At 51.1% G+C, this 17,087-nt stretch overlaps 1 protein-coding gene across 1 annotated transcript; it reads right to left on the bottom strand.

Moving 5' to 3' along the window:
* Nucleotides 1-13,485: 13,485 nt before the first annotated feature.
* On the bottom strand, nucleotides 13,486-16,247 carry HAPLN2 (hyaluronan and proteoglycan link protein 2). The gene is made up of 5 exons (XM_023554089.2): nucleotides 15,460-16,247; nucleotides 14,870-15,223; nucleotides 14,589-14,705; nucleotides 14,268-14,450; nucleotides 13,486-13,881 (listed from the first exon to the last, which is right to left on the bottom strand). Exons 1-5 carry the CDS (start codon nucleotides 15,545-15,547, stop codon nucleotides 13,598-13,600), a joined length of 1,026 nt encoding a protein of 341 aa, XP_023409857.1. The 5' UTR covers nucleotides 15,548-16,247; the 3' UTR covers nucleotides 13,486-13,597.
* Between the last annotated feature and the right edge of the window lie 840 nt (nucleotides 16,248-17,087).

Below are 17,087 nucleotides of genomic sequence, written 5' to 3'. Positions count from 1 at the left end.
CACCCCACTCCCAACTCTAGGACTGGGAGCCACTGACCAGAGGGGCCAAGAGGGTGGCCCTGGTTGTGCAGGTTCTCAGGGAGCTCAAGCTTGGACCTCAGCTGCTTCCTCATCCATCCAGGAGTCCTGAGGAAATGCAGGCATCCCCTCATCCAGCACCTGGCTCATAACCCAGGGATCTAGGCCTTGGCCTTCTCTGTCCTACACACACCATCCACTTCCACTCTGTCTTCCTCCAGAGAAGGACACTGAGCTCCATCTCTAATCTACAGAGCTCCTTTGGCAGTCATCCTGTCCCTTCCCCTGCCTCCACTCCATCTCCTCCCTGCCTCTTCAACTTTCTCTTTCCTGCCCCAGCCTCTGGATTTCTGCCTTTGTTCTGAGTTTCCTCGAGCTGTTCAGGAAACTTCCTTCTTGTTAGAGCACCATTCCTGTCTGACCTAGGACCTGTACTTCTCTCACAGGCTTACAGAGCCAGTGCACACATGCACACACGCACACACACACCTGACATCCACCACCTCCATGCTGAATGCTCGCTAGCTGGCAGTTCAAGGCATGCCCCCTAGGAACTGAGCTCCAGCTCCTGCACAGGCAGCAGGAGGCCAGAGCTTTGGTCACAGCAGGATAGCTCTCAGCTGTCCCCTTAGTGGCTGCCTAGAGAGCAACATGAACTTGTGTCTCAGCGAGCTTTAGCAGGGCCGGCAGGGGTAATTGCAGTAATCATATAAATCGTCCTGTTTATTGGCAGTACGACTAGTAGTATTATTAGCAACACCATTAACCCAGCTATTGCAGCTCGTTTTAGTATAAAATCTGAAATGTGGATGGTGCTGTTACCAATGGCCAAGTTAGCCATGATGGCACAGGCAGTGGTAATACGGTGGGTCTATCAGTAAAAGTATTCCCTGATCTTTCTGGTGTTACCTGGACTCTAAGGAATGCAGGTGATGGCAGTGCTAACAAAACCCACGGCAAAACTCTTGGCCCTGTTAGAATCACGTGAGAAGAGCTGTTCTGCTAGGAAGGGATTAGGGAGTTCGGGGGGAAAGGGTTCCGAGCCCACTGGCCACGCTAGGAATGGAAAGCAGGAGTGATAACCGGCATTCCGGTTACCTGTTACTCTTCCCGAACATCTACATAAACCAGGCCTCCTACTTGCTTCCTGTGGATAAAGCCTCAACTGTGAGGAAAACACTATGTTTACGTTTTCGTCATTACACCGATGAGGAACCCAAAGTTCAGGGAGATAATTAACTTGCCCAAGGTCACACAGCAAGTGGCAGAGGGGATTCCAGTATCGGAGTCCGCGCCACTACCACTCGCCACAGCGCCTCCTATCGGCTGTCCGCGGACTACAGCGAAGTGTCCCCAGAAGAAGGGCTCTTCGCTGCTGCTCCTCCCGCGGTGGGGCTCGCACCTCCCGCACCGAGGCAGGGCTGACACCGACCGCGGTCTCCCTGCCCAGGACAAGGTCGAGCATCTCGGCGGCGGCCCCGGAACTGGAGCGCGCCGCAGGGAGGACGCAAGGACCAGAAGTGGCGTTCCCATTAGCCGCGGACCAGAGGGGGCTGCCGGTCAGGCTGCAAGCAGTAATGGGGGTGCCAGCTGCAAAGCCGGGCGTTTGTAGATCGCAGATGGCAGCAGGAGCAGTAGGCGCTCCGCCGTGGCCAGCAGCGGACCTCGCCCAGGTGTCCGGGCTCGGCGAGTCGGGCGCACCAGAGCCTCGGAGGCAGGGGCTGCGGGACCAGGGATGCGGACCACAGGGCGGCCGGTGGGCGCGCCTTCTCTCTCTCCCTCCCGGGGCCGGGCGGCTGGGCTGCGGTCGCACTCACCTGCCAGCAGGCGGCCTAGGGCCGGGGTGGGTGTGCGGCACCGCGAAGTTTGCCGCCTCCTCCGGGGGCTCCTCCGGGTCCACGGCTCGGTCCTGCAGCTGCAGGCGAGACTGCGGCGGGGACTGCGCGGGCGCGTGGAGAGGCCGGGCCCGCAGGACGCTCGGAAGAGGGCGCCGGGCTGCCGGGCGCTGCACAAAACCCCCTTTCTTCCCCCCGCCCCTGCCCCGCCTTTTCCCGGGCCGCTCCCGCCCCCCTCCCCCAGCAGGGAACCCTGAGGGGCTCCGGTAGATCACGGGACCGACTACCTCCTCTGCGTCTGTTTCCGGCGGCAGCGACGAGAGCAAGGACGAGCGAAGTAGGACATGGTTCTGGGGACGAGAAGCCGAGGACTTGTAGTAGGGAGGGAGGGCAGAAGGGGCGGGGAGGGAGCGCTAGCCGAGCAAGAGGACGATGTTGCAGCTGGAGGGATGGAAGTTAGACAGCCAGAGGGACTTCCCATTAGTCAAGGGAGGAAGAGGAGGGACTCAGAGATTCAGACTTAGGCAACGGGGGAGAGGGGGGAAGATGAAAGGAAAATGAGAGACTTTGTTTCTGGAAAGAGAGATGATCCCTCCCCTCATAGTTTGGGTTGAGAGAGAAAAATGGAGGAAGAAATATCTTTTTCGGAGGCAGAGATGAAGTGCAAATGACCGTAGAGGAAGCTCTGATTGAGTTTTGTCTTTGTGCGGCTCCCACTCCCTGAACAGAGGAGTAGCTGACTTTGCAGCTGGAGGGATGGAGGTTAGACAGCAGTATCACGGGTTAAGTAAAGCAAGTCAGGAAATCTCTAGACACGAGGCGGGCGGGGGGAAGGGGGGAGGCGGGCTAAAGGGGTGGCACTGTGGATGGACATTACTGGGCATGCAAGCCAATGTGCAAAACCCAGGCGTTGCTGGGAGCCCAGAGGGCCACAGGCCAGGGCTGCTGCTGTTGAATGTGCAGCCTGGTGCCAGGGGGCGGGCCCTGAGCGTTGCCCAGCAGGAAGGGGGAATGACTCCTCATCACCCAGAATACCAACAACAACCACCCCACACCCTCCACAGCCCCAGGGCCTGGGCTTCCCTCGACTTTCCCAGGCTCCCTTTCCTCCTCCCTCCTCCCTTTTTCCTCCTCCTTCCTGGAACTCCAGGCAAAGCCCCTGGCACAGACTATAGGCACAGTTGACGCCTGGATTCTCTGCCCTGGATGGCAACAGTGGCACCAAGGGTAGCTTGGAGGAGACTTTGATCCCCATATTATCCGTCAGAATCCTGAAACATCCCAAATACAGTGGGGTGCCTGCAATGCCAATGCCACCTCAGGGCAGGTCCTCTAGCCAGCTCAGGGCTCTTCCCATCTGGTCTGCACCCTAAGTCCCTCTTGGTGAGAATTCCGGACTGCCTCCCACGCCCCCAACTGCCTGCTGCTTCCACTCCCGGTGCTGTGGACTCTGTAGACTTTGGGAAGCTCACAGAAAACTCTTCCCCTAAATCCTTGAGGATCTGAAGGGAGGATTCTTGCTCCTCCCCAGAGACCCATGGACTGTGGGGGCAGGGCAGGAAGGTCAGGGGGTGGTGAGTGGTAACGTACCTCAGCAAGACAAATGCCCCAAACAGGAATACAGGTCAAAAGGGAAGACAGCAAGGTACCTCGGAGAGTCTGGGGAGAAAGAGACCTCAGTTTATTCATTTTGTTGAACAAATATTAATTGAATGCCAGTTATGTGCCAGGCACTATTTTAGGTCTTGGAGATGCAGCCTAGTGGAAAGGGGGATCTGAGAAGGCATTTAGGGACAAATCTGGGCACCCTGGGTGGCTGGAGGACTTCTTTTTGCTTCCCTCAGACCTTGCATCCCAGAGCTGAAAGAGAACCCCTGCCCCTGGGACAGTCTCAGTGTGGGTGCGTGTGTCTGGCCTATCCCCACACAGGCTCTGCAGCCCGAGCCCAGCCCTGCTGAGGCAGGCAACCAAGAGGCTGAAATTCAACCCCAGTGGTGGCTCAGATATAACCACAGTTCTTGCCTGGGGAAAACCTGGCTGTGACCCGGCAGGCAGAGAAAGTGACTTTCGCTGCCTCCTCCCCTCATGACCTAAAATGTAGGCATACATTTTGGTGCCCTGGGGGGATCCAACCCTGACGGAGGCCAGCCGCACCTTGTCTGGACAACAAGCCTGGTACCAGGCAGTCTGTTTCAAGAGGCAAACCCCTGGTGAGAAGCCAGACAGGGCGAGAGGGCAGACAGCTGCTGCTGTGAAGACCTGGAAGAGCAAGGACTCTGGAGTCCACTGAGGTCAAACTCTTATTTTGTCATTTGCAGTGTCAAAACCTTGGGAAGGTCTTAGTTTCTCTGAAACTGCTTCTTCTTCCGTACAATAAATGGGCTGAGTAATATCTACTGTAGTGGGTTGTATTTCTGCACCTGGGTAAGTGAAACGCCCATGGTTTAGGCTCAGCAAAATCTAGCCTTTTTTCCCTTGCCAGTCACACGCGCACACACACACACGCACGTATGCACGCATGCACAACCGCATACCCCTAACCTGCATCAGATCTCCTGGCGGGGAGGTCAGTAGGCCACTTCCCTGTGGATGGGATGGAGGGCTCATTATTTGGGAGAGGGGTCCTTTCCTGAGGGCTTCCTGTGGAGGAAATGAGCACCTCCTGAGGCTTTTCCACCTCCAGCCGGGAAAGTTCATATTGAAGTCTAACCTGGACTTCGAACTGGCCATTGCTGATGAGCGATTTTCTTTACAGAGCTTTGCGTCTTGACCCACGGCCATGTGACTCTCCCCCATTTCTCTTTGCTTTCTGAGAAGAAGCAAGAACCAAGGCCTCCCCTGGTCCAGCCCTTCCACGTTGCAGAAAGGGATCTTCAGGGACTGGCTGAAAGTAAACAGGGTCAATGGAAGCAGGAAGAATGAAAGTCTGATTTCAGGTAGAACTTCCTGCCCCAGTAATGGGAAAAGAACGTCTCAGGTAACCTTAGGTATCTTCTGGACAAGAAAAATGAAACCCAAAGAGGCAAAGTGACTGTCCAGGGTCACACAGCATATAATTGGCTGAACTGTGACCAAAACCCAAGTCTTTGATTCCCAGGCCAGCTGCCTGTCTCAGGGGAGAGAATAGAGGTGGGAGTAGGAAGAAAGAAAGAGAGAAGGAGAGAGAGTGTGGGCAGTGCTCTTCCCTGTTCCACGTGTAGCCAAGCTGGCTTGACTCCCAGCCTCTCAGGCCCTGGGGAGTTTTCCAGACTCTCTTGATGAGAACAATCAATCTCCCGCCTCCACACACCCCCTACCTCCCCAATCCAGGCCAAAGCTGAGGCCGTGACCCAAGTTGAGGAAACAGAATCTCCCCTCCAAGTTCCTGCATCCCGAGCTTCCCCCTTCTCCAGTGTTAGCCCCGAGACTTCCTCACTGCATTCTCAATTGCACTAGCCACTGGCCTCCCAGCCCTGTGAACATCTGCTCCCATTCACCCAGACATGGGGGTGGGTGCCCAGGCAGCTGAGTTCCTCTCTGAGGGGCTGCACGTAGCACAGGCACCTGTGTTCTATGCCATGGGGATATGGGAGTGGGCCTGGGAGGGGGGATGGATGCATGCTGAATGCTAGCACAGCTGTGGTTGGAGAATAGGGGCTTTGATAGCTGCTGAAAGGGGCCAGGAAGCGCGGGACCCCAGCTCAGGCAAGGGAGGGGCCAGAGATGTCCAAGTGTAGCTCTTAGGCCTTCTGCAGCCAAATGGGGAGAAGTAGGATGGTGGGGAAACAGCGGTGGGACCCTCAGGCTGATCCCGTGCTGCATGAGCAGGAGCCCAAGTGTCTCCTGAGTGGATCAGAACCCCCACTTTGTGGGGTGCAAACTCACATGTTCAGAGACCATCAGCCTCTTCCACAAAGAACAGCTGAAGTTACTGGAGGGCTTGACTCAGTACATCCATAGCTACTTCTTGAGAAAAACACACAGGCTCCCTGCAGCCCCCCACCCTGTCTCCTGATAGGAAAAGACCACTCATTTCTCTCTGAGTCTCAGTTTCTTCACCTGCCAGGTGGTAGTAACACCTTGTTTATGGTTTTGATGTTGGAACCATGTACATTTTTTATATAATTAGAACACAATATTAGACTTAAAAAAATTAAAAAGAAAAAAGTAAAGCAGTCTCTAAAAATATAAAACCCATAAAACTCGTTGCTGTCGAGTCAATTCCAATTCATAGTGACCCTACAGAACAAAGTAGAACTACCTCATAGGGTTTCCAAGGAGCAGCTGGTGGATTTGAACTGCTGACCTTTTGGTTAGCAGCTGAATGCTTAACCAGTGCGCCACCAAAACAAATGAAAATAAGTGCACCTAATTGTATATGAAATTGGAGGTAAAACCACACATAGAAAAATTTTCATTCAAGTGGTTTTAAAACTCAGCATTTTGACTATACATCCTTAGCCCTATAAGAACAAAAGAAACCATGGAGAAATCTAAATGTTGATATGTGATTTTGAAAAACACTGTTGAGATAAAGCAAATAAGTAATTACATTAATGGTATTAGGAACCAAGATTTTCAGTATAAGAGGAGGAAAGTAAAGAGGGGGAAAGAAAACCTCCTAATTTTTAACATGAATTGGAAATATCAGCATGAACTCATGATGTGTGTGTGTAGATATATCTCCTGTCTACTGAAAAGACAGGAGCAGTGACAACCCAGTAGCAATGAACACCTCTAATGTCCAGATTGTGGTCTCTAAATAACACTTCTCACTAAAAGGAACAAGGACTCTTTGAAGAAATTCCAGGCGTGGGCAGGATAGCTTGTCATGCTTGAAAATTAGGAAGTTATCAGACTAAGGGTCATGGCAAAAGCAGATAACACAGCCTTTGTCCTCCGCCCTCCCTGTGTTTGCACAATGGGCTCATGAATGGAATAGCTATGGCTATAGATATGGAGACTAGGCAAGGGCCCACCAGCATGGGCTCCCTCTCACCAAGGCTGATCTAGCTACTGCCACTGCTAAATCTTTGGCCTGTCAGTAGCAGGGACAGATGCTGAACCCTCAACCTGGTACTGTCCTTCAAGGAGATCAGCCAACCACTTAGTATCTTGTTGATTACAAAAGACTTCTTACAATCTGGAGGGGGCAACAATATGTCCTCACTGGGATAAATGCATATTCTGGAGGTAGATTTATTTTACCTGCTCAAGTGCCTTAGTCTGCACCGATATCCAAGGGCTCAAAGTAAATGAGTTCCCAAGTAGTATCACCTTTAACCAAGGGAAATCCACTTTATGGCGAAGGAAGTATGACAACGGGCACATGATTATAGGATCCATTGGTCTTACAATGTACCACATCACCTAGAAACTACCAAACTTAAAGGGTATGGTCTCTTTAAGGCACATCTAAATACCAGCTTAGGGATAACACCTTCTGGGATTGGGCTGCTATCCTTCAAACTGCTGTATATATTTTGAACCAATGACCATTGTATGCTACTGTGTCCAAGATAACCAGAAATTATGGGTACAGGAATCAAGATGTGGAAGTAGGACTACCTCTCTGTGACGGTTCAGATTGTGTGTGAACTTGGCTGGGCCGTGATTCTCAGTGTTTATATGTGATCACTTCCAAGATGGAATCTGCTGTAAGTAGCCAATCGGTTGAAGGGAAGTTTCTTTGGGGGTGTGGCCTGCTTCCAAATATAAGCAGAGGTTCTGGCTTTTCGCTGGCTCTGGATCCTGTGGCTGCCTCCTGTTTGTCTGACCTCAGGTTCTTGGGGCTTGAGCTATCAGTTTATCTGCCGATCTTGGGATTTGTCAATCTTTACAGTCTTGTGAGTGGGAGCCCTGCCCTCCGACCTGCTGACCTTGGGTTCACCAGCCCCTGAAGTTATGTGAATCAGGAGAAGCCTTGAGACCTTGCCTGACAATCTTGGGACTTGTGGATCTTCACAGCCTGTGAACAAGAGCCATGCTCTCCAACCTGCTGATCTTGGGTTCGCCAACTCCTGCGAATATGTGAATCGAGAGAAGCCTCTATTGTGATCCATGGACCTGGGATGTTCCAGCCTCTACAATCGCATGAGCTGTTTCCTTGGTATAAATCTCTCTATATATTTATATGCTTTACTGGTTTTGCTTCTCTAGAGAACCAAGCCTAAGACACCCTCTCCCCATCATTCCCAGTGACCCATTTGGGGAATTTGTACTTTCTGTCCCTATAAATTTAGGCTTTTCAGGGCTAGAGGCTTGGTTCTTGGGGTAGAGGATGTGTTTACCAGGGATCACAGTAAGGATACCACTAATCTTAAGGCTATAGCAGCCACTGGGTCACTTTGGACACCTCATGCCAATTGACCAACAAAGAAAGGAATTATACTGGCAGATAAAACTGATCTTGATTATTCATCTTGATAACTCATGTCCAGTGGTAACCATGAACAGGTAATTGCACCAATAGTAGCCTGTCAAGGGTATGGTAACAAAAGTCTGGTGCTGTCAAAGAAGAAGGTCTGGGTTTATCCATTGAGAAAGCCACTTAGACCAACAGAATGGGTTGTAGAGGAGGGAGGTATTGAATACTGGTTGCAGCTTTGGAACCAACTGCAGCAATGGTCACTGTAGTTTGTCCCACCAACTCTCCTACTGTAAGACTTAAAAAAAAAATTAGAAATTGTAGCAGTCACCACCTTGAAGAATGAATAGCAGGACAAAGTAAACTAAACATGGGGCACAAATAGATCTGGGCAGTGAAAAGGGTGGATTGTAGCTGCCACCTACATCCTTCAGCACTCACCCCTATAAGGAGGCTCCTTTTTGTAAACATCTGTGGCTCTGCCTGAGGGTTTTTGTCTGGCTTTGGGAGCAGTTTGTGCTCGGGGCAAACTAGGAATGCTAGAAAGTTAATAAGCTCAGAAATAGCCCTCAACCAAAAACAGAGTTGATGAAAAATACCCTAGTTTCTCCTCCCCTCAGGTAGGATTCTCTGAGGAAGGTTCTATATCGTCTCCCAGAGATCCCCAACAGGATTGAGTCCCAGTTTTCCCAGCTTCCCACCTGCTCTATTGTCCTGTTGTCAGTTCTGACTCAGAGCGACCCTGTGTCCAACAGAACAAAACATTGCCGGGTCCGGCGCCTTCCTCACAATCCTGCTATGTTTGAGCCCATTGTTGCAGCCACTGTGTCAGTCTATCTCCTTGAAGTTCTTCCAGATAGACCACTTATATTCAGATCCTTGACTTAAGGTCTGCTTTGGAGGAACCCTCACTTGTCCATCAGTTTGTCTTACTGTGGTGGCTTGCATGTTGCTATGACGCTGGAAGCTATGCCACCAGTATTTCAAATGTCAACAGGGTCGCCCATGGTGGATGGGTTTCAGCAGAGCTTCCAGACCAAGATAGACTAGGAAGAGGGGTCTGGAGATCTGCTTCCCAAAATTAGCCAATGAAAACCTTTTGGATCATGACAGAACATTGTCTGACTTGCTTTGGACACTTCATCAGGAAGGATCAATCGCTGGAGGGGGATATCATGTTTTGTGAAGTAGAGGGCCAGCGACGGTGAGGGGGACCCTCCTTGAGATGAAATGACACAATAACTGCAACAATAGACTCCTAACACGCTGGCTATCATGAGGATGATACAGTACCAAGCAATGCTTTGTTCTGTTGCATCTAAGGTCCATATGAATCGTACTCGGCTCAATGGCAGCTATCTCTCTCACTCTCTATATCTATCTACTAATGATGTGGAGCATCTTTTAATGTGCTTATTGGCCATTTGTATATCTTCTTTGATGACATATCTATTCAAGTACTTTGCCCATTTTTTAATTGGGTTGTTTGTCTTTTTGCTGTTGAGTTGTAGGAATTCTTTGTATATTCTGGATACTAAACTCTTATCAGATATATGGTTCCCACATACTTTGCCCCATTCTGTAGATTTTCTCTTCACTTTGCTGATAAAGTCCTTTGATGCACAAAACTTTTAAATTTTGATGAAGCCCAATTTATCTATTTCGTATGTTGGTGCTTGTGTTTTTGGTGTCATATTTAAGAACCCATTTTTGAAAACTAGGTCCCAAAGCATTACTCCTCTCTTTTGTTCTAAGAGTTTTATGGTTTTGTTTCTTAAATTTAGGTATTTCATCCATTTTGAGTTAATTTTTGTATATCGTGTGAGGCATGAGTGCAACTTCATTCTTTGCATAGGAACATCCAGTTGTATCAGCACCATTTATTGAAAAGGCTGTTCTTTCCACATTGAATGGACTTCATACCCTTGTCAGAAATCAACTGGCCATAGATGTATGGGTTTATTTCTGGACCGTCAATTCTATTCCATTGGGTCTATGTGTCTACTATTAAACCAGTACCAGATTGTTTTGATTACTGTAGCTTTATAGTACGTTTTGAAATCAGAAAGTGTGAGTCCTCCTACTTTGTTCTGCTTTAGCTACTCAGGGCCCCTTGCAATTCCATATAAATTTGAGGATTGACTTTTCTATTTCTGCAAAGAAAGCTGTTGGAATTTTGCTGGGGATTGCATTAAATCTATAGATCACTTTGGGTGGTATTAACATCTTAACAACATTAAGTTTCCAATCCATGAACACAGTATGTCTTTCCATTTATTTATGTCTTCTTTAATTTCTTTCGGCTATGCTTTATAGTTTTAATATACAGTACAAGTCTTTCACGTCCCTGGTTAAACTTATTCCCAGATATTTTATTCTTCTAGATGCTATTATAAATGGAATTGTTTTCTTAATTTTCTTTTCCGATTGCTCCTGCTGATACGGTTATTTTTAAAATTCATTATCTGTTAGAAGTACATATTGAGTATTTATAGGTGAAATGATAGAATGTTTAGGATTTGGTTTAAAATACTCCAGCAAAAACAAACACATGAAACAAAGAAGGGCAGAATTTTGATAATAGTCAAGCTGGGTGATGGGGACACGGTAGTTCATTATTCGATTCTCTTTACTTTTGTGCATGTTTGAAAGTTTCCATAATAATAATTTTTAAAAGTAATGGTAGTAGCAATATTCAGAGTCACCCGCCCATTGCCGTTGAGTCAATTGTGGCTCATGGCAACCCCATGAGTTAGAGTAGAACTGCTCCATAAGGTTTTCTTGGCTGTAATCTTTACAGAAGCAGATTGCCAGGCCTTTCTTCTGTGGTGCAGCCGGGTGGGTTTGAACCGTCAACCTTTAGGTTAATAGTTGAGCACAAACCATTTGTGCAACCCAGGGGACCTAATATGCAGCGTACTTGTAAGAATTATGGGTCATGTGTTTTTATGAGTGAAGAACCAGAACTTTACAGCAAAAGGCAAGTTTCTCTCATGGCTGTATCTTGTACGTCTGTTGACAGAGGCTTTACTCTGAAGGAAAGCCAAATTTCTGCCACCGTAGCTGTTGAGGCTCTGACTTTCAAATAGGCCAGAACTCAGAAAATCCAGAAGAGACGCAGAAGGGTGAGTGATTAGCAATATGTCCCAGAGTTTAGATTGGTGAACTCTGTTGATGCTGTTCATCAAATACTTGTAGTTCTATTTCTAGGCCAAAGTCACACTTTCCTGCCTCCTTGTGGTTTGGGTGGGGTCATGTGATTTGTACCCTGGGATGAGCCGCAAACAGAAGGGACAGGTGTGACTTCTTGGCTGGAGCAATAAATTGCCAGTATAAGGCCCTCCAAAGCTCTTTTATTTTTTCCTTTTGGTGTGGTGATTGATGGCATTTGAGGTGGTGGCTGTCCTATCAGCCTTGGTCCCTGAGTCACTGAAAAAAAACAGCCTGCTTGTTGACAATGATGCCCATGTAGCTTGAGTGAGAAATAAACTTTTGTTGTTCTAAGACATTGACATTTGGGGTTGTTTGTTATCACAGCATAATCTAGCTTATTCTGACTAATACAGTGCCATACAGAAACCCAGTCCTACAAACTGCCTGGTAAGAACCTAAATAATAATAATTAGTAGTAAAGTATTACAATTATTATGTTGTTATTGTTAGCTGCCGTTGAGTTTGCCCCTGAGTCATGGCAAACCCATGCACAATGGAACCAAATACTGCCTAGTCCTGCGCCATCTCCGTGACTGGTTGTGGATGGGACTGTTGCGATCCACAGTGTTTTCACTGGCTGAATTTCAGAAGTAGATCACCAGGTCTTTGTTCCTAGTCCATCTTAGTCTAGGAGCTCCTCTGAAACCTGTTCAGCATCATAGCAACAAGCAAGCCACCACTGACAGATGGGTGGAGGCAGTGTATGAGGTACACTGGCCAGAAATCAAACCTGGGTCTCCCACATGGAAGGCAAGAATTGTACCACCGAACCACCAATGTCTCCCAATTATTGTTATTGGTAGCACTTACCAAGAGCCTCCTATCTGTCAGGCACTGTACTACTTACTACCTAGTACATGCATTGTCTCAACGAATCCTCATAACTAACACAGGGGGCAGATGTTACTATCCCATGACCCAGATGAGAAAACCAAGGCTTAGGAACTGGCAGAGATATTTTATTTGCCGTATGTTGGCTATTGAAGATGCTGTGCATTCTGTCCTTTGCTGTCCCTTATATAAAATCTCATGGAATGAATTCTCTCTAGCAATTATAAGAAGAACCCTTTTAGGAAGCAATTTTACATTTATGGAGCACCATTAAAATGTTCATACCCTTTGCCTCCTTCATGACTCTTCTCTAGTCCAGGTTTTTTGTAATTAGTTGGATTTCTTCAACAATTTTTTTGAAAAAAAGGTAAGGAAAAATGAATTAACATTAGAGTTTGTCTCTTGAGTTATTAGTTATGGTTCCTTTAGCCAGATGTTAAGAATGTTACTGGTACAGTTCTCGGCTTTTCGCCTTGGCGGCGTAGGTGGCGAAGTTTAAACCAAGTGCACGATCAAGGTGAATTATCAGCCTCGTGGGGACGGTGTTTGTGTTTAATTTCCTGTATCAACTGTATGACTTCCCTGTCTTTAATAGTAGTCCCTGGAAACGTTTCTGCAATGCGTTTCTGGCAGGATACAAACACATTTTGAAATATTTTTAGGTCCATCTTATATTCTTTCCGTGGGGCCCAGTGCGTAGGCCTCAGGGTATGTAAGAAGCGCTCCTGGTAGAGCCGAACCAGAGCAATCGGTGATTGTGCGGCGCCCCCTCGTGGCGCCTGGAGCTACAACATCCTAAATTCTCCAGCGTCCATCCTCCGCCAGGCGATGCACTGTCTCCAACTCTGTCTCCTTCGGCCTCTTGGTCCCCTCTCCTAGCACCTCCCCGTCTCCTGTTGGTTCACCTCGTAGCGGCAGAGGCCTCTGCTCTTACCCTGTCCTCTTAGGCGCACAGTTGGCACGCTGGGTCCAGAGTAGGGCACCTTACCCCCCACGTTTCGCAGGTCTTACATCTCCACCCAATACATAAAGTCCCCAAGTTATTTTATTGCTGTACACAGAGATCAGTTAATGCCCTTGGGCGCCCCACCGGCCCCCCTTGAGGCGGCTCCGTCCTCGCCGGCAGTCCTCGATCCGTGGGTCCAAGGATCATATGCGGACCCTACTGCAGGAGGCGCCACCACCTCGCCTCCCCGACGGCCGGCCAGCCGGGGTCCGTGGCCTGCACCCTGGGTCCGGGAAAGCGGGTCAGGAGGGCCGCTCCGTCTGGCGGGAGCGGAGGCTTACGGGAAAGGGGCGGCGAGGGACCCCGCCACGACCCCCAGGCTTTGTCGCACGGCCGTGAGGTGGGTCCCTAGTTCTCGGAGTAGCAGTAGGTCCCGTAGGCCGGCTGTTGGGGGCTGGGGAAGCCGAAGCTGCGCACCCCGGGATCCGGGAGGCCCCCACAGCGCGGCCGCGGCGTGGTGATAGGGAAGCGCACGCTGCCGTCCGACAGCCAGCCGCCGTCGCATTGGTCCAGGCCCGAGAATTTCCAGGCGGCGTAGAGGTGCCCGACCTTGGCCACCACGGCCCCGCGCCGCCTGCACGCCGCGTGGGCTTCGGACAGCGTCAGCCGCCCGGGAACGAAGAACACGTCGCCTGGAGACGGGAGCCAGTCAACCACCAGCCGAGAGCAGGGCGCGGCGGGGAGCGGCGGGATTCAGACTCGCAGGGAGCGGAGTCCGGGGGGCAGGCGGTGGAGAAGCGGGGCCGAGCTCGGAGCGGGGGGACGCAGGCGTAGGGAGCAGAGCCCGCGGCGCTGGGCCGGTTAGCGCCAGGGGGCGGGGCCTTGAAACAGGGCGGCCCGCCCCTGGTCTCCATCTTTCCGCGCTCTACTTCTCCCCGCCCATGCCACGCCCCCAACCCTCCACACCCCGCCCAAGTCCCTGCCCCAGCTGGCCCCGCCCCGCCCCACCGTACGCGTTAACCCCGCCCACAGTCGGCTCGGGCCCGCCCCCCGCCCCGCCCCTTGCCCCGGCCCTCACCCGCCAGCGCCGAGGAGAAGCAGAAGGCGTCGTAGCGGTCGCGCTTCCAGTCGCGCGGTCCGTAGCTGCGGATCCCGGGCCGGCCCCGGCCGCCGCATGGAGCGCGCGCCGTGAGCACGGGGTAGCGCACGGAGCCGTCGAGCAGCCAGCCGGCGTTACACCAGTCCAGACCCTCGGTCCACGCTGGCGGGAGATGGCAGCGGGCGGGGCAATTAGAGGCGCCACTGGCAAGAGCCAGACCCCAAGCTCGCCGCATCCCCTCGTTGGGGCCCCTGTGACAGCCGGGAGGGGCCTGGGCCGTGCTGGGGTTCAGCCACTCACCCTGGTACAGCTGCGCGTAGGTGGCCAGGCGGCCGTCCTGCTCCTCGCACGCCTGCTTGGCCTCGTAGTAATTGAACTGGTAGCGGCCCCGGCTGGGCTGGTACGGAAACACCACACCTGGGGGGTGGCGGAGAGCCTGGCGAGGGGACAGCCTACGAGAGGGGCCCGGGACCCGTGGGAGGGGGTTGGGGAGTGCTGGGAAAGGAGCCCTGGGCGGCCCGAGGCGAGGCGGCCGGACCCTCCTCGCACGGGAGGAGCTGGCGGGAGCGCAAGAGCCTCACCTTCCAGGCGCAGCGTCAGCGCCACGCTCTCGTCCTCCATGCCGTTGATGAGCTCGCAGCGGTACCTGCCCTCGTCCTCCAGGCGCACGCCAGCGATGACAAGGGAGGCGTCTAGCCGATGCCCCCTCCGCATCCTCGCACGTCCCCCCAGGGGCCCGTAGCCCCGGGCGTGGAGCCCGTTGGTGATGAGAATCGGCATTTCCCGGAGCTCCCCCAGCTCCACTTTGCTCCAGCGCACCTTGTAGCTGGGAGGCGGGGCGCCCAGGACGCAGGGTAGCGTGGCCGTGGCCCCACGACGAGAGTGAATCACCTCGTGGATGGGGGGCAGGAGGTAGTGGGGGCCGGGGTGGGGCGCTGAGCAGAGGGGGCCACAGTGGCAGGAACCCCCTGATCCCCACTGCCCCTAGTGCCCATTCCAGACCCTGCCCCCCAAACGCAGTTCCCCGGACTCCCGCAATCCTCTTCTCCATTGCCGGGCAGCGACTGCTCTCACTCCCTGGGTACTCTCAGCAGCTGCCCTTTTCACTTTTCCCAGCCCCAGAGCCTCCCCCACAATGTTCCCCAGATTCTAGGCTGGGCTGGGTGCTTACCTGTGTCCCCCAGGGCTGTATGGAAGATGGTGAAGGTCCAAGGGAGGAGGAAACTGCAGAGTGCCGGGAGGGCGAGCCACCCTAGCATGATGGCGACTCAGCCCAGCACTGTCTGTGTGACATGAAGAGTGGTGTTCCTTAGGACTGAGGGAAAGGGGGAGTATTGGGGATGAACTCCCATGAGGGATTCCTCAGAGGGGACTGTCCAGCTAGAAGCCATGGGGGCAGAAAAAGAGGCTGATGTTGCCAGCAAAAGGAACATAAATAACCAAACCTTCCACCAGGCCTCCTGGGCCCATTTCTCTTCTCTCAGAAGTAGTCAGTAGGTCCTGATTTACATTTTTTTCTTATCTAGGCCTTTCTCATTACAACTGCTAATTCCCACATCTTGGCATCTGGATTGCCATCTCCAGTCTCTACCCTCTCCCAGCACCCATTTTCCACCCTGAAGTCAGCATACATGTGATCATGTCACTCTCGTGCTTCAAAAAGTGGCACCCCATTGTCCATCTCCCAACCATGGCTTCCAAGGCTCTCTGTGATGCAGCGTCTCTGCCCCTCCAGCCTTGCTCCCCCACACTCCTGCCCCGCAGCACCTGCGGCCTCTACACCACACTCCGGTCACACTAGACTTGCAGGAGTTCCCCAAACAGTCCGCGTTTGCCCTCACCCCGATTTCTCAGGCATCAGGTTGGGCCTCACTTATTCCGGTAAACCTTTCCTCAGCCCCCAGTTGGCCACACTGTATGCATTGTGATCCACTTGTCTAGTTTCCCTACTGCACTGGACTGGGGCCTTTTTTCCCCTTAGAATTACTTTTATTAGCAGTTAAATTTACAGTGTGCATTTGAAAGTAATGCATATGTATTGCTTATTAAAAAAAAAAAAACTAATCCCATTGCCATTGATTCCGACTCCTAGCGACCCTATAGGGCAGAGTAGAACTGACCTATAGGGTTTCCAAGGAGTGCCTGGTGGATTTGAACTGCTGACCCTTTCCTTCTCTTTAAAGTGTAATTTATACTTTTCTTAATTCAGACTGGTTTTTTCAAGGATAAAATATATCAATGAAATTTTCCAGTTATTAGAAAACACTATTTTAAATGCAATTGTCTATTTTGGTAATTAATTTTTCCCCTTGTTTATGGTATCTATATTTTATCACCTTGTCCCTCCTTCTTTAAAATTGGACTGGGGATCTCTTGACCTAGTTTTTTTTTCATTTTCCAAATCTGGCTCCTCCACTTCCTAATTGCATGGCTTTGAACAAATTGCTTCTCTCTGCCTCAGTGTCTTCATTAGTAAAATGTGGGCAATAATAGTGTACCTGCCTCACTGGGTGGTTGTGAAGATTAGATGTGTTAATAGATGTAAAATGCTTAAAATAACACTTGATACATAGTAAGTGTGATGTATGTGTTAGCTCCCAGCATAGCTTCTGGAATACCCAGGAAGTCAAGTCGAATGGACTCAGTGACCCTATAGGATGGAGTAAAGCTGCCACATAGGGTTTCCAAGGCTGTAATCTTTATGGAAGCAGACTGCCACACCTTTCTCCCAAGGAGCAGCTGGTGGCTTTGAACTGCTGACTTTTGGTTAGTATCCAACGCTTTAATCATCGTGCCACC

The sequence above is a fragment of the Loxodonta africana genome, chromosome 3, assembly GCF_030014295.1.
Source record: "Loxodonta africana isolate mLoxAfr1 chromosome 3, mLoxAfr1.hap2, whole genome shotgun sequence".
Classification (NCBI taxonomy): Eukaryota; Metazoa; Chordata; class Mammalia; order Proboscidea; family Elephantidae; genus Loxodonta; species Loxodonta africana.
This window is presented reverse-complemented; position numbering and strand designations above follow the sequence as displayed.

What these genes read in the sequence shown, in the direction of transcription:
- HAPLN2 (XM_023554089.2), bottom strand. Translation starts at nt 15,547, where the DNA reads ATGCTAGGGTGGCTCGCCCTCCCGGCACTCTGCAGTTTCCTCCTCCCT. An exon ending in GCTGACGCTGCGCCTGGAAG is followed by an intron (nt 14,706 to 14,869) that starts GTGAGGCTCTTG and finishes GCCACCCCCCAG; the next exon opens with GTGTGGTGTTTCCGTACCAG. An exon ending in CTTCTCCTCGGCGCTGGCGG is followed by an intron (nt 13,882 to 14,267) that starts GTGAGGGCCGGG and finishes TCCCGTCTCCAG; the next exon opens with GCGACGTGTTCTTCGTTCCC.